The 17,657-nt window shown below is 39.7% G+C and overlaps 1 protein-coding gene across 1 annotated transcript in view; it reads right to left on the reverse strand.

The window, feature by feature from the left end:
• The window catches only part of LOC131050531 (uncharacterized), a 96,573-nt gene that overhangs the window by 59,649 nt on the left and 19,267 nt on the right, over positions 1–17,657 (reverse strand). Inside the window, exon 2 of the mRNA XM_059214817.1 lies at positions 2,514–2,976. Within this exon, the coding sequence (XP_059070800.1) occupies positions 2,514–2,872 (359 nt within the window). The 5' untranslated portion in view covers positions 2,873–2,976. The remainder of the gene's footprint in view (positions 1–2,513; positions 2,977–17,657) is intronic.

Genomic DNA, 17,657 nt, shown 5'->3' on the forward strand with positions numbered 1-17,657 from the left:
TTCTCTCACTTTTTGCTCTCAGCCCCTCTCCTATATATATATATGAGGGTGCTCTATGTAATTTCTCTCTTTTTAGCAAGCAAGAAAACTCTGCAGAAATTTACAGCAATAAAAACTTTGTGTTTTATACTTGTAAATTGAAGTTTCAATTATATGCATTTGTAATTTCCCTTTGACAAATTACATGTAATATGAAAAATTGTAATTGCAAGTAGTCACATTACTTGCATTCTTGTAACTTGTAATTACATGTAAACAAATTACAAGTTGAAAGAAAATAGGACTGTAATTTGGAATAAGTCATAGTTAGTTATAGTGGTTGTGGAAAAGTCTTGGTTGGACTTCTCTCACTTTTTGCTCTCAGCCCCTCTCCTATATATATATATATGAGGGTGCTCTATGTAATTTATCTCTTTTTAGCAAGCAAGAAAACTCTGCAGAAATTTACAGCAATAAAGACTTTGTGTTTTATACTTGTAAATTGAATTCTCAAACAATACAAAGAAGGCATTTGGGTTAGACTTTGTGTTGAGGCCTTGTTCATATATCTATTGTGTTTTATGTCACAATGATATACTTGTTTGTATGTATTTGAGATTCTAGTGAAGTTGTTGAAAAGAGCTTTAATCTGATTTCTTGTAGACTTTGTGCTACAAATATTGAGCTATTGTGTTTTATGTCACAATGATATACTTGTTTGTATGTATTTGAGATTCTAGTGAAGTTGTTGAAAAGAGCTTTAATCTGATTTCTTGTAGACTTTGTGCTACAAATATTGAGGATAAAATTATCGTAGCTAAGTGTTCATAATAGAGAGAGATTATAAGACTTTGTGCTTGTGGTTACTCCTAGTTATAGTAATTTAGAGGTGCACCATATCAACAGACTTTGAGTTGTTGGAAGTTGTACATTGTTATCATATTATTCATTCTAGAAAGTAGATAGGACAATAGACAAATGAAGACTTTGAGCTTTGCTTCTATATTCCCGTCCCGAGGAAGTGATGGAAGACTTTGCGCTTTCATGAAAACTTTGCTTCCTTTCATATAAGCATCTTTGTAGTTCTTGAAATTTCTTAAATTTCTAGATTTGTTACTTTAGTTGCAGTTTCTTTTCTGAAAAGAGAAAAGGATGTTGTTCCACCCAAGTTAGATTAGTGTTTATATGTTATAGTTAGTTTGTAATAGTAGGAAAGGGGGAGCCTTCCCTTAAAATTAGGAGAGTTTTTAACTCATGTTGTGGCTAGGTAAATTTCAGCGCGATGACTGACATACGATCAAAAAATTGTTTTTCCTCAATTGTGCCTGTTGGGTCTCCTACTGCCATTGGTTGAGGTGAAATTTTGAAAAGGGATCAATGCTCTGGCATGGATTCCTCATCTAATTCTGAACACAAATGGACGGAGGTCAAAAGGAAGAAAACTCCATTAAAAGAAATGCATAATATGACCTTAAGATCATCAAAGAAATGAGGAGAATGATGAATATGTAATTTTGATGCACACCCATTTGAATTATTCTTGATCTGTTTTTTGGATTCTTAAAATAAGGGAGTGGACCCCCTGTCCACAATTTGCCAAAAGAAAAATCAAGCAGACATTCAATTTTGACATGTTTTGACATGTGAAATTGGGCAATCACACATCCTTCTGGTGATTTGATTAGAAATTTGGGGACACATTTCTGTTTTGGAAGAATTTCAAATTCTATCTCAAGCATCTGTCCACTCCTTTGCTCAATTGACATTTTATATTTCAGTTTTAATGCTAGGTTTTTTTAATGGCATCAAATTTAGGATTAAAATGCATTTATGAACCCATAAATGCCCATATTTTCACTTGTGAAGCAACTTTTGACTAAATTTATTCATATAATTGAAGTCCTCCATTCTCAGCCAGACAAAGCTAGCCAAGTAAAGAAAGAGAGATGAAAAGGGCAACAATATTAGTTGCCACTCTATCTGTATGTTTAAACACTGTACTTATAAACAAAATTTCAATCATTAAGCTATAGTAAGAAAAGTGGGACAAGAAAGCTAAAAAGTTTTCATAGAGAGACTGTACAATAACGCCTCAGCTTGCATTTCAATGTTGTTGGAAAAATGACAGTTTGAATTCTATTCAATTCCCATTCCTACATAATGACCTTCATAAGTAGATTTTTGAAGAAAAGCAAATCAAGTAATTGTACACTTCCTCTCCACCTATGTGACAAAAAAGGAATAGTGGATAAAATTTGAGTGCAATTATGCTGTGTAAATCAAATCAAACAGACCAACTTAAGGAGCTTCAAGCCCCTCTATGAACATGAATGAAAGGCATAGAACAGTACTTCAAACATACTATACAATATAGGAGTTACATCCACCAGCTCTAAATACACAAAAATAAACCATAAACAGCAGATTTCTACTGCCTCAACCAGCAACAGATTTAGAATGTCTACTCAAGAATCAGCACATAATCTAATCAATAATTAAAATAACCAAATCACACTAAGTTGTTAGGAACTTACCTTCTTGCCTCTGGATAGCCTTCACAAAGTGGCGTTGAAGGATCTGATAGGCCTTCTTTATGATCAGCAGGACACTCTTGAACTTCACTTTTACTAGCTCGCGAGATGGGACACAAAGAGACAAATTTTCCATTCTGGAAACAATTTCGATTATTCATTCCATAAATTTTCCAGTTACCTTTTGAAACTGAGTCTCTTGTATTCACAAGAAACTGTCCTCTGTATTTTAGCCTTGCAGATACCCATGTGTATTGTAATGTGTTTGTACCATTGCAATTCGTGCCATAAGAAATTTCCAAGGGACCATTGAGATTCTTGCATGCAGAAAAGGCCATTTCCAGTATCACCTCAGAAAGCATAAAAGTGGTGACAGCAAGAGCTTATTTGCAAAACGACAGCTAAGGTGTCTCCGCTTCAATATGAACACAAAATAAACCAACTTTTTGTGGCTTATGTAAAATTCCTGAAATAGAGGAAAAGTTAAAAATTATATTTGTATTTATGTTTTCAATGTCAACCATGACTTTGAAGCAAATTACAAACATCAAACAAAAACCAGGTTTGAGGAAAACAAGGAACGCATAAATATAATACATGTTTCAACCTTATGTATGGAACTTCCTGGATGGACAAAAACCTCATAAAATTGATGAAAACATCACCAGATCCATAAACTAGAACAAGCAAAAAAGAAAACAGGAGGAAGCAGATAAGAAAGCAAAACTCACCAATTCCATAAACTAGAAAAAATAAAGAAAACAAGTGTCAGCAAAGAAGGAAGCAAGGAAGACGCTTTACAGTTGCAATCTACAAAACAAAAATCAGAAAACATTAACTAGGTACATGAGAGCTCTCTCAGACTAAAATGCTTTATACTTCCATTCCACAAGGTTTTTAGATTAGGAAAACATTATGCTTTAAACATGCACTCTATAAGGGAAAACATTAAAAAATGAAAAAGTATGAAAAACTGGTTATTAAAACACTTGTTTGTTTAAGATGTTTTACACAGTTGCTTTTTTGTGCTTCTAAAAGTTTTTGGAGCTGCTGCATAAGGCACAATTACTTGGTTAGAGAAATTGTTTTGCTATGCAAGGTATTAGCTTTGTTTTTCTATGCAAGGATTTGTCCTTTGATGTGCAATCCTGTTGTGCGTTGCACACGCCCCCTGTCGCCGACAGGGTCCCCCCCTTTCCAGTTTTGAGTTTTTTGATCGTCGTCCCGAGAATCGAAACAGAGTTTCTCGTGTCTCCTCGAGCGAGTTCGTGATCAGTCCGTAAGCTGATCGACGTTGGAGTAACGAACCAATGAGTCCTCTTGACTGATCTGGCTTTCGGGCGTAAATGCCGAAAGTTTGTTCCAAAATTTCAAAACTTAACGCAATGCAAGCATTTTTTTTCGGACTCCAGGTCCGAACTTGGCGAAAGTCAAGTTGAGCTGTTAAGTTTAAAACGTTGTGCGCTCCCCCCCTTTTGGATGTAAGCGTCCGAAGGTGAAAATTCAAAATTTGAAAGCATAAGGTGGCAATCGCATTCCGGACCCTAGGTCCGAAATTTCCAAAAAGTTAAAGTTTCAAAACATAACACTGCCCAACAACGTTTTCGGACCTTAGGTCCGAACTTTAGTGAAGGTTAAGTTTAAAACACAGTGCAATAGCATACTTCGGACCCCCGTGTCCGAATAACACAAGCTGTTAAGTTTAAAACGTAGCGCAAAATGCATACTTCGGACCCCCGTGTCCGAATAACACAAGCTGTTAAGTTTAAAACGTAGCGCAAAATGCATACTTCGGACCCTAAGCTCCGAAAAGGGCGAAGTTAAAGTTTTAAAAACATATCAAATGCATACTTCGGACCCTAAGCTCCGAAAAGGGCGAAGTTAAAGTTTTAAAAACATATCAAATGCATACTTCGGACCCTAAGCTCCGAAAAGGGCGAAGTTAAAGTTTTAAAAACATATCAAATGCATACTTCGGACCCTAAGCTCCGAAAAGGGCGGAGTTAAAGTTTTAAAAACATATCAAATGCATACTTCGGACCCTAAGCTCCGAAAAGGGCGAAGTTAAAGTTTTAAAAACATATCGAATGCATACTTCGGACCCTAAGCTCCGAAAAGGGCGAAGTTAAAGTTTTTAAAACATATCAAAAACAACGTTTCGGACCCCCGCGTCCGAATGACCAAGGGCGAAGGGTTGTGTTTTAAAAGCAACATCAAAAACAACGTTTCGGACCCCCGTGTCCGAATGACCAAGGGCGAAGGGTTGTGTTTTAAAAGCAACATCAACAACGTTTCGGACCCCCGCGTCCGAATGACCAAGGGCGAAAGGTAAGTTTTTAAAAAACGCATATCAAACACACTTCGGACCCTAAGCTCCGAATGAAAAGGGACAAAGTTAAAGTTTTTTAAAACATATCAAAAACGACGTTTCGGACCCCCGCGTCCGAATGACCAAGGGTGAAGTGTAGGTTTTAAAAACACATCGAAATGCATGCTTCGGACCCCAAGCTCCGAATGAAAAGGGCGAAGTAAGGTTTCAAAAGCAAACACATTACAAAACGCACTTCGAGCCCCTGCGTTCGAGCTTCAACAAGGTCGGGCAAGCAGCGTTTTCGGACCCGAAGCATCCGAAATTCCAAGGTGAAAGTAAAAACGAAGTCCAAAAAGCAAGCAAAACATTAAACGCAGAAGACACAGTGTGTAACGCGGAGGTCAGGACGAGCACACCCGCGAAGGTTAGATTCGAAAACCTCCAATTCAAAATTCGAAAGGAACTCTTAAATCCGAAAATAAGGAGGTAAGACACTGCATCATCCTCCCATCAACCATTTAAAATTCAGGTTGCTAGGCACAGAACCATGTGAAATTGACAAATCCTCTTTCATCTTCCAAACTGCGAAAATTTAAACAGGAAGGATAACCGTTGGGATTCAAATTTTGCAGGATCATCCGCTCGCCCCGCCGCAAGGTCGAGCAATCACCCATCATTCGCTCCGATCAGGTAAGTACGCCTTATCACGTACGGTCATTTAAAATGTGTGGATCAAATAGGCAAATACGCAAAATTTGAAATGCTTAGAGTCTGCATCTCCATCATTCGAGCATCCAAAATTTAGGACTCATTCCCGAAGTTTGGCCGAAAACTGCATCTCTTTTCAAAATTCTCATGTTTTGTCTTTGTTAAAATTAATCAAAAAATTCGAAAGTGAGAACGCTTAGTCATAAATCTTCAGGAATATGATGCTGTTGAAGTTAATCAGATTGTTAGCCCAGAATGATATTTAAACTAATCTCGGTCTATTGAAACACTTTTGTTATTATCTAACCCGCATCGTCATTCTCGTATCACCTTGTAATCAGTGTCTCGCTGTGTAGGATAAATGCCTAAATCAGCGGCAAAATCATCAAGAACACCCGCTGCAGCAGAAACCTCACGAGCATCCAAATCAGACGTCCCACGGAAAGTTGAAAGAATGAAGTATCAGTATCAGAGAGGAGGGTTAAGAGAGTCAAAGGTCCAGAGCATCTGGGACAACATTGGTGACACCGACCTTGGCCATATTGATATTCAGGATTTCAGGGATCGGGTCTTCTCACCCAATGCATATGGCAGGCCTAGGCAAATGCTAGAAAGTGGCATCGCCCAAGCAGCAGGTTTTCCTCCAGCAATCCAGAACTATGAATTAGTAGTGGAAGTTGCTCGGCATTATGAGCCAAAGTCCAGATTAGTGCTTCTGGAAGATATCACTATTGCCGACTTCTCCCCTGAGGCTATCGGTGATGCATTTGATATCCCCTTTCCAAATAATCCCATAGCTACAACAATGGACGAGGCACAGGGGGCGTATGATATGAACCCAGCCCGATGCAGGGCATTGATTAACGAAGAATGGTTCAAAGAGAAAAGGCCTTCAAGCACCAGGATTGTGAAAAAGACCCCCAGAAGTGACTTTCATAATGAACATGGCGATATGGTCACCTTACTTAGCCGAGTCATGGGACTTCCTAAGTCCAACTACTTTGAAGAATGGATGTTCTATTTTACAGAACAGGTCTTTGCCGGAAAGTCTAAGTTTGACTGGGCCCAGATCATAAGTGATAACATCCACGCTCAGCTGATTGAGCTTGAGACAAAGAAGTATTTCACCATGACCTCCTATTTGGTCTATGTGTTCGCAAAGAACCAGCCACTGCCAGGATTAATAATGAAAGGTGAGATCGGGAATGGGCCTGGTCAGGTAAAAGTTTATGATTGCTACCCGCAGCTGCACTACCAGGATATAGCTCAAAGGGAAAAGAGCAGCCCGGCTTACGCGGTTGGACAATACGAACGCGTCAACGACGCCTTCACAATGCGCCTAGTCAGGCTAATGCAGGGAGGGTTACACATAAGGCTCTCAGAGCAAGCTACCATTTTAGTGCAGAGGTATGGGGCCTGGTTTATTCAGTTCCCAAGATTCTCCTACCTCCGAATTGCTGGCTTTGAAGGTGCCCCCCTTCGACTTCCGCGGTATCCAACCGATAAAGTAGTCCTCATGGAGGTGGCGAGACAATCACGCCCTGCCGGCATATTGTTACGAGAGAGCAAGCAAGCTGGATTCGCATTTCCAATGATCATAGGCAACCATGATGTCCAATTGAGAACTCCCACCCTAGCAGAAGAATCCCTTGCAGAGCTAGCCTCCTATGGCCTACAGGAACATTTTCTGAGAAAATGTTTTGATCATGACAATTTGGCAAAGAGAGCTTACGGTAGGCGCTACAGAGCAAAGGAGTCAATTGAAGATTACTGGAAAAATTGCTCCGATGACTACGAAGTCAGGCGACGGGAATATTCTAGATTGAGTGTGCAGCAAATGCGACTCTTTGAGTACCGTCGGGTCCCGGATCAGCTCACAGACTCGGGGAACTGTCTCCAAGTCCGGGAATTCGAAGCAGTAAGGCATCTCTTGCCAGGCGTTGATTGGTCTCAAGACCCAATCACGGATTTCGAAGCAGTCATGGCAGCCCCGGCAAGATACACAGATCAGTGGTTACAACACCAGATCGAGAGGCTAGTCCATGAAGGGGTCCAGTTTACTTACCATCTGATGGGCAATTTCGACTCTCGGTCTTCCGAAGATGAAAGGACATCAGCTGAAAAACCAGAGAAAAGGAAGAAAACTAAGGCTTGCAGAGGGACTCGGACGTCCAAAAGAACAAGAAGGGAGAAGATTCCCATAAGAAGGCCAGAGACCACTTCATCTTCAAAGGACCCCAGTTCATCCGACGACGCCATAGATTTGGATTGCATACCTGCTCCGCCTTCCCAGAGTGACATAGAGGCATTCCAAGCCAATGATCCTCCTGCTCCAGATATGCCGGACACCGAGCAAAAGGGCCCCAATCCGACTAAGCCGGGTGACCAGATAGAGGAAGGAGAAATCCCATCCACCCAGGGGATCGAAGTGCATGAACCTACCCAGCAGAGCCGCCATGAATTACTACTCCTCCATGCAGCCAAGGACGACTCAACTGTCGAAGGGGAACAAAGAGCAGACGAGATCCATGAGCTCGAGGGAACCAAGGAGCCACCATCACAGGAAGATGTCAGACAATTATTCAGTGAGATAGGGGAGAACTCAGATGCAAACAAAGAGCTTCCTCCTTCTTCCACCCCTCCGATGGCGGGACAGCTGTTAATTTGTGATCAGCCAGTTGGAAGCATGGGAGCACAAGGTGCTAACTTAACCCTATCCTCAACCCAGACAGTGCCTCAAGAGTGGCTGATCGCCAGAGCTCAGCGCAGGGCCGCCACCAAGGCGCCCATCGACCTTGAAGACATCTTCTCACGAATGGATCAAACAAAAGCAAAAGGGAAGAAGAAACCGAGAACATACTCTAAGATAACCAAGGATGGGCAAAGGAACCGCACTCTTCATATTGCTACCCCGCCCGTAAACAAGCCAGCAGATCAAATAACCCTGGCAGATTATAGCATTACGACTGTCCCCATCGGACGAGCTACAAAAGAGCAAGAAAAGGAGGAATTTAAGGACTCAGTGCAGAACATACTCAGACAGCTCGAGGAGGTCACGGCTGAAAAGGACATGTATCGGGCCCGTGCTGAACAAGCCGAGGGATACATCGATAAGCTCCTACGGCCACTGCACAACCCCTCTGAATCCCATATCCCCCCAATGGCATTGGCGCAGAGGACCACAACTGAATTTGAAGGAATCCGGGATACCGCAAAGGCCGTTAAGGAATGGGTGCAAGACATCAAGAAAAAGGGAGAACAGATCCTCAAAGAAGTAAAGGAAATGGCTCTCCATCGAGAGCTCACTCTCGTCAGGCTGTTGGAAGTAAAGAGAGAATCCCTTCACATGCATGAAGTAGCGGCCTCTACCCTTCCCCTCCTAAGAGCTCTTTTCTGGACACATACACAAATTCCCACACTGCCTGACATCTTGAATCCCCATAGCATCAGTGTTCTCAAGGAATGGTATTGGACCGTCACCATGAAGAACGACGCCCAGGAAATTATTGACAAAGAAAATGACGCATGTGAGGCAATTCTGGGGAACATGCAAGAACTAGGCAAGACCATCCTCCGATCAATGGTTTCGGGGTGGATAAATGACCTGTCCGACAGTGTAATCCGGCCTGATTGGGAGGAAAGATTGGGAGTAGATAAGGTTTCTTATTCCATTGAAGACTTGAGTTTTGCTGGTCAGTTCCATTCAGACATATTGTGCTTCGAGCGTAATCGCTCCAGCTGGAAGGACGGTTTAAGGCACGTGAACCAGTATCTCGAAGGCATGCAATACAAAATTCGCCACCCTCCCATGCCGCCTTTTAATCCCCTCTTCCAATTATGCATCAAGTTTCAGGAATATGTCCGCGAGGAACGAGCAGCAGGTCGTGATTTATGGCGAGAGTACCTGCATGGCGAAGACCAGTTTCTGCAAAAGGAATGTGAAACCAGGATAGAGAAAGTAGTTTCTCAAAAATGCCTTTTTCCCTCCAAGTCTTAAAAAGTGCACTTTTGTTCCAAAAAGGTGACAGTTGACTTTTGGTCAACATATTGTAAAGTTTTTTGGTGCACCTCCCTTTTTTGGATTATTTCAAAAGTTGTAATTATCCTTTGGTAGTTATTGCTCCTTTTGGGGTAGTTGTAGATATTTATCCCCCTATTTATGAGTGTGGGTCCCTCTTTTTGTAAGGATGAATCTGGGCCACTTGTTTAGATTAGATCTTGGCCATTCATCCATTTTTGGAAACCTATTTAAGGGGATTGGTTTTCCCTCATTTTGAGAGGAAGTTCTTGAATTGTTGCGAAAGCTCTGAAGAAATTTTGCAGGAATTAATACAATGGATTGAAATTACCTTCAAATTTCCTTGTGAGTGCATGGTCTCCTTCTTCATTTAAATTAGAAAGCTTTTAAATTATGTCTGTTCATTTTACACAGCAGTTCTTACCAAGCATCTGATAGAATCTTCACAGTCCATACCATTAGAGGATAGCTGATTGCTTTTTTCCTTTCTGCATGGTTAATCTGGGCTATTTTATGATTCAGTTCGATTATCAAATGTACACATATCATGAATGTAGAAGTTCTAATATTGTATTTGATAATATGAAAATCTGGTTTCTCCTTTGAAGATTGCACTGAGTTTATGCAAACATTGTGTCTGAATGACTGATGATGCTTAATTTGGTTTCCCGGAGGTGTCTGTCTGCTTGGGTAAATCTGTTGTCCTAGTTAACATTTACCATTCTCTTTCTCCCTACCCTTCCTTTCTTTCCTCCCAATTTTATCCCCCTTTTTTAGAAATCTGCAGTCTTGCTAAATCAGCTTCAAATTAACCAACATCACCTGAAAGAAAACCAAAAGAGGTCCCTGGGAATTCGTATATGAAATTACTAATCAAACGTAAGCCCCCTTGTGTTTCCAGCAAAAACACATCAAGCCATTGAGAGATCCCGCAGTCAAGACCTGACAAAAGAAACCTTGAGGTAGTCTCCTTTGATCAAACTTAGAAAACAGCATTAGAGACTTCCTTATCTCAAGAGAGAGTAGGATAATCAGTCGGCTATTCTATTCTGCGTTGGCCGTATGAAGTTTGCAGCAATGCGATTTCAGACACGTCAACAAATCCATATTGTCCTCATTTTTGTTTTCAAAAATGAAGGACAATTACATGAAATTTTTGTCAAAAAATGAAAATTTTACTCTATGGCACGCTTCCCGAGGTGGAATTTCGCCTGATCCTTGGACTGGCTTAATCCTCAATCCATCCTCGAACCACGTTTCAAAGTTCGTCGCATTCTGGGTTTGTTTGCTATGTCTTTCCTTCAATTTTGGGTTTTTTCTCCTTGACTGCAGGTGGGAAATTTTCCTTGAATTGCAAGTTTTAATGATTTTCTTTGTTTTAGTCTTTGTAGGGAAATTTTTGGCTAATTACAAGTGCACTTTATTGAAAAAAAAGAACTTGTAACTTGCTTTTTATTTCCCCCTTGATGCTTTTTGGCTTTTTTTAAGTTATAATAGGGATTTTTTGGATAAGTTACAAGTTAACTTGTATTTCTTTTATAAAACCCCTATTTTAATGTCTTTTGCTTGTAATAGGGATTTTAAACCCCTATTACATATGTGCAAGTTATTAAAACTTGTTAGAGGGATTTTATTTTCCCTTTACAAGTAATTTGTAACTTGCACATCTCTCTCCAGAACCTGATTTTGCCTCGAAATGAAATAAAGTGACATTTAAAACTCTTGCTATTTTGCCCAAAAAACCCGATTTTCTCCATAAAGTGCAAATTAAAAAATTTTGAACTTGTAATTTCATTTCCAAAACCCGATTTTGCCTTGTTGAGGGAAAAGTGACAATTAAAACTTGTTAAATGGGAAATAAAACCCAATTTTCTCTATTGCATGTGAATACATGAATTAAAACTTGTATTTCCTTCCCAAAAACCCGATTTTCTTCTCCTAAGCCAATTTTTCCACAAATTCTTCCCAATTTTTTTGTGGAGAAATTCAAGGAGTAAGGAGGCGATATTGTTGCAAGGCGATTTATGTCAGTTGAAGAACACGTTGCTGTTGTTTTAGTGATGATTTACCCTTCTTTTCTGCAAAAACGGTTTACCACGTGGTTCCTTGAATCCACATTTTGGGGGATTTTAACTCCATGAAGTTGCAATCTCGTAAGGCGTTTTTGCCTTTCATGCCTAGGCGTTGAAGTTGGAAGGAGATTTGACCATTTCTTTGGGCCATTTAATTTGCATATGGTGCCACGTTTTTCTGCCTTAGGCATTTTGGTAAAACGTGGCAAGGGTTTTCGGATTGCGGTTAATCTTTATTTAAGAGCTATTCTTCCTTCTTTCAAAGATTGATCATCTTTTGAAGAGGCATTTTTTAAATTGGAACAAGGTATGATTTATTTTCTTTTCTTGTTTCATTTTCTTGTTTTTTTGTTTTCTTATTTTCCTTTCTAGTTGTAGATTTGTATATATGTTGATTTTGCCCCAAAAATCGGTTTTGTGAGAGAAATTTTCCCCTTAAAAAGCAATTTTTGAATTGCATTGTTCTTCCCCATTTTCCCTCTTTATTTGTATTCGGGATTTTAAATCCCAATTACAAGTTGGATGAAAATCATTGTTCTTCCCTTATGGTTAAAAAAGTTTTAACCATCTTTTGTTCAAATTCCAAGTTGCAAAGATGAAAAATACCCATCCTTCCAAAATCGGGTTTTTTGAACCGGATTGCATGTTCAAATTTCTTCCCATTTTCATTAAAATGTCATTCCCAAAATCTTTCTATTTTTATCCATCCATATCGCCTATATCCATACTTTTTGTTCACATCATTTCCCACAAGTCTAATTCTCATTTTTCACTCATTTCTCCATTTTCCATTTTACAAGTATACTTGCATTCGGGTTTTAAAAATCCGATTGCATGTGCATTCATTCCAAACTTGTATACTTGTAAAATTTTCCCCAAGATCCGAAATTGGTCAAAGTCAAGATTCCTAACATTTCCGATTTATTTCCTCTCTTTCTCTCACAAAATCCTGAAGTGCAAGGGTTGTAGTTCTTCCCATTTGAAGAAGGAAAAATGTTAGTTGCAGCTGATTATGATGTTGCTTTAACACTTTTAAGTCTTCATCTGAGTATACCAGGTTGTCCTTCAATGTCAAATTTGTTGTCATCTCCAATTTCAAAGAAGATGAAGTATAAATATGATAAGTACCAAAATGAGGTTTCACCTTCTCAAGTCTCTTCTCCTTTGGATCGCATAAAAGATACAGAGATTGGGCATGTGGACATGTCAGAATTTGTCAAGAGGGTAGAGGATCCGTAGGATAGCAATATACAGCAGCTATTGGACAGCCATATCCATCACGCGTCTTCTTTTCCAATGGCTGCCCTAAAACCTGAATTTGTTCTCGCTTGCGCCCATCACTTTGATAAGGAGACAAGAACCATTGAAAATGATGATGGTGAAGCAATAATCCGCCTTGACGCAGACACAATTGAGAAAGTCTTCAGAATACCACCGGCACCTATTAATATGGAAATCTCCAAAGATAGTGCAGCTAAGTACTATGTAAAAAGGGAAAAGGATTGCAAACGTCATATTAACAGGTAGATTCATGAGCCACGAGCCGCCTTCTCAAGGTGGGCTAAGTTGTACCGCTGTGACTTCAAATGGGAAATTGGAGACATCATAACTCTCCTCAGCAGGATGATGGGTCTTGAACATTCTAATGTTTTTGAGCCCTGGATGTACCAGTTCGTCATGTTCATAAGGCAGTCCCATCATATATCATGGGGAGAAGTCATCAATGATACCTTGTGCGAGCAACTTGCGGCAGTCCCTTCCACCATGACTTTCTATATGAATTCATACTTAGTGTATTCGGCAGCGTCACTCAGACATTTCCCTGGTTTTTCTACTAAGGGTGACCGCTCGTTTATACCGGCATGGGAATACTATGATCAGCTCCCTTTGAGACCCAGCAGATTGCATTTCAGAAGAGTTCAAGATGCATTCTTCGGTTACTTCATGTGCCAGTTTGACAGAACTCTAAAGAACAGAAGGGTGTTAGATGAGGCATGGGAAAGAGTGAATGAGTATGGGTGCTTGTTTCTTCAATTCCCGACCTTTACCTATATGAGAGTCGGATGCTATAGTGGGCAGCCATACATGCTCCCTAGATACCCGACTGATAAGATCATGCTTATGGAGTTGGGAAGACAAATCATGGCTGTGCATGCCCATCAGTCTGTCAGACATAAGGTCGGAATGGGGATTTCTACAACAAACCCATTGCAAATTGGCCGGTATTCTCTTGTCACATCCGTCAAAGCCAAGGCTATGGAGACTGAGATGCAGGAAATTAAGCTCAAAAGGTTTAAGTCCAGAGCTGATTTTGATTACCGGGGTATGAAGGAAAAGATCAAAAAGTCCTTCGTGCACATGCATCGTATTGAGGATATCTGGGTAGATCTTCGTACAGAAGTGGAAATTCTGAAGATGGATTGCTGCAGGCTTACTGCTAAGCAAGTTGTTGATTTGAACTTGGTGGATATTCCACAAGGGATGATTGATGATCGGCATGTGCTTGATCCTGAATATATTTCATGAAGGGTTGAGTAAGCTCCACTTCCTTTAATCCAATGGTCACACAAGGAGTGCACATCCATTCTTGAGACATTTCAGCCTATCTTGGCTAACACCAACGCTTGGCTGAAAAGTAATGGTGTTAGACTCATCAAAATCGAGGTTGGAAAAGAAGATGATTCTACGGGGCCTCTTGGACGTAAGTCTAAGATTTAGGTTGACAACAAGGAAGGTGCATCATCTTCTGGCACGAGGATCAAATTGCGAGTTCGTCGGGCAGTAGTGCTTCCTCTTAAGGAGGCGACAGTTCGTGGAAAGGAAAAGTCACAGTTTCATGTTCAAGTGATCGATCTTGATAATCCATAAGAAGGGCAGAAATCTGATGATGCTCCTAAGTCTCCAGCTTCGGACTCACCTTATCAAATCCCTTCCTCAGTTTCCATTGAGACGCCCCTTTCTCCTCCTGACATAATGATGGAAGAGTCTCCTCAGAATGTCGTTCCTATTTCAGCATACAAGCCGCCTCCTGATCATCAACAAGAGAGTGTTGGAAGTTCCTGAAGATACTCCTGCATGTATCCAGCTGTCAGAGATTGATACCTCCACTTTTGGTTTTGAAGAATTTATGAGGCACTCTTCATGCCCATTGGTTACTGAGCATACCATGGTCGCCATCCAAACAGATACTCCTCCCAGGATGACCACAGTTGTTCAAATAGAAATTGCTTCTCCTTTGCTCGCAACTGCTACTGAAGGAGAGTTGATGGCTTTACCTCCATGGCTTAGTTCTTTTACTCCAGAGAGAAAGAAGCAAGAAATCTCACCCGATGCCTTTGATTATCAGCAACTTAAACAGTCTAGACCCAAGGTTGCTAAAAAGGCCAAGACAATCTCCAAAGTAACTGTTGATAGCAACAAGATGAAAGTGGCTGAAATTGTTGAGCCTCTAGCAGATAAGCCACTTGAAGAGATGTCAGCTGCTGATTACAAAGTCACAAGGGTAGAATTGGGCAAGCAAATGCATGAAGTGGTTAAACATGATGCCCAGTATTCTGTAGCCTCACTAGTGCAGTGATATGATGAACTTCTAGCTAAGAAAGATAAGCTAGAAGAGAACAACCGGCAACTTGTTGCAGCTATTCGTAAAATCACAAAACCGACTAGTGAAGTGAGTAATCCTACGAGTTCTTCTGAGGCACGAGAATCAATCCAGGGAGTTGAGAGAGCTGCTCAAAAGGTACAAGCACTGAAATCTTGGGTTGACCAGCTTCATAATCTATCTGCACAAGTCTTGAAGGAGGTTTTCCAAATAATGGCCAAGTTGAAAACCATTGAAGAACAATTGAACCAAGTTTCTGATAACTTCAAACGGAACTTGGAAAAGGTAGAAGACATCTTGACTATTTGGTTTAAAATTCCTCAGCAAAAGTTAAGCATTCTCCTAAAACGTCAGGTAATTCCTTCAAGAGTTGTATACTTGGAATATCAGGAACTCTTGGAGAACAAAGCCCTTGTTCTTAAGTCACTTATTGAAGACATTGATGATGCTATGAGGCTGCGAATGGAAGTTTTTTAGGATATGGTCTCGCATTGTCACAAAGCTTCTTGCACCATCATGGGTCATGATGGAGAATTGTTGATAGAAGAAAAGGTTATTTCTGATCTACAGTTGAAGATCCGTCAAGAGTGGAAAAGCTAACCATTTTCAGCAGCATCCATTCAAGCCTTAGTGACTTATCAAGGTTGCTTGCGGGAAATTCAATCTTCCTTTGAGAGAAATAATGCCACAATCCTTCGTTGCAGCGATGTTGTCGTGAAAACCATGATCGTGGCCAAGAACACCCATGAACCGGATCCTAATGAGCTGCAAATGATCATCCAAAAGTTCGAAGGGTTCATGTCTTCACATACTGCAGCTTAAGTGTTTTTCAACACTTAGTTGTATTTTTCCAAATTTGTAATTTTTTTGTTGTAGTTTTTTTTTTGACATGTTACATGTAAAAGCTTTTTTGTAAATTGCAAGATAAGTCATTACTTGCACTTTTGTAATTACATGTAAGGCAACTACAGTTTGAGTTCAGTTAGGACTGTAGTTGGAATAAGTCATAGTTAGTTATTGAATTAGTCTTGGTGGTTGAGAGAATCTCTCAAGTTAATTAGGATCCTCCCACCTTTTTCTCAAGACTCCTCTCCTATAAATACTTGAGGGGTCTATTGTAATCTTTATCTTTTAGAAAGCAAGCAAAAACTCTGCCAAATTTGCAGCAAAGAAGTCTTTGAGCTTTTATGTGTAAATCGAAGAATTGAAAGGAATAGAAGAAAATTGCTCAAGCTTTGAGTCTTTGTGCTACATTCTTGGGTTTGTGTTCCATATTTCCTTTTTTGCAAATGTTTCTTTGAGAGCTTAATCGAATTTGATTTGCAGTCTTTGAGCAACAAGTATTGAAGATTAATTTAGTTAAAGTAGAAGTTCTATTGGAAAAAGTTGTAAGACTTTGTTCTTACACTTGTTCTTAACAGAATTTAAAAATAGATTTTGTGAGAAATAGCTGAGAGTCTTTGAGCTTATACTACTTCCCATTGTTTTATGTAGAAAGGATAAGATATAATTTGTTCTTAATTAAATTAGTATAGAAAAGGGTAGATAGGACTTCACATAATCAAGTCTTTGAGTTTGATATTGTTGTCCCGTCCCGAAGGAAGTGACAGAAGTCTTTGAGCTTTCAGGAAACTTCATTTCCTTTTCCTCATTTCATTTCAAAAGTTGTTACTGCTGTTTTATATCAAATCGCTATCACTTTTCTATGAAGAGAAAAGGATATTGTCTTTCTTGAAAGAAGAAGAAAGATTGCTGTCCCATCCTATTTTATTTTTAAAGTTGTAGTTAGATAGGGGGAGCCTTCCCTTAATTAGGAGAGTTTTACTCACACACTGTGGTTGAAACCACAATTTTGTATACTTACCCAAGTGTACAAAATTTTCAACCAACAATCCAATACATTTCCTGCATAAGTCCGCACTTCTTCTGTGCAAGACAAAACTGCAATATAATTGTTGCATAAGATAAATCTACTGTGGAAAGTGGTTGCTGAGCTGTCCAAACACAACCATTTGGTTGCACTAGGTAACAACTTTGTTTAGAAATATGTCAAACAAGCTGTCTATAACAGCAGCATTCCAAAATGAGTATTCTCCAAAGTAAGATTTAAAGGAGGTTACACTTGTTGCATGATATTCTAAGCAGTTGTGAGGATGTTTGTTTGGTAGCCACCAAGGAAAAGAACCGCCTGAACTGAAGATATACAAGATACAAATCTGTTGTAACATGTTGTTATTAGGATGTTTAGGAGTTGTTTGTCTCTTAGTAAATGTGGAATTACTGTTTTAGCTGTTATAACTAAATGCCACAGCTAGTATCTACATAAAACCCTAGTCATACATAACTAGTAAGCTAGTCACATTTCAAATAAGTATTTCTGCAGTTATTTAGCAATTCATGTGTTCCATAAAAACTTATTTATTTATATTAAATATAA

This window comes from Cryptomeria japonica, chromosome 2 (assembly GCF_030272615.1).
Source record: "Cryptomeria japonica chromosome 2, Sugi_1.0, whole genome shotgun sequence".
Lineage (NCBI taxonomy): Eukaryota > Viridiplantae > Streptophyta > Pinopsida > Cupressales > Cupressaceae > Cryptomeria > Cryptomeria japonica.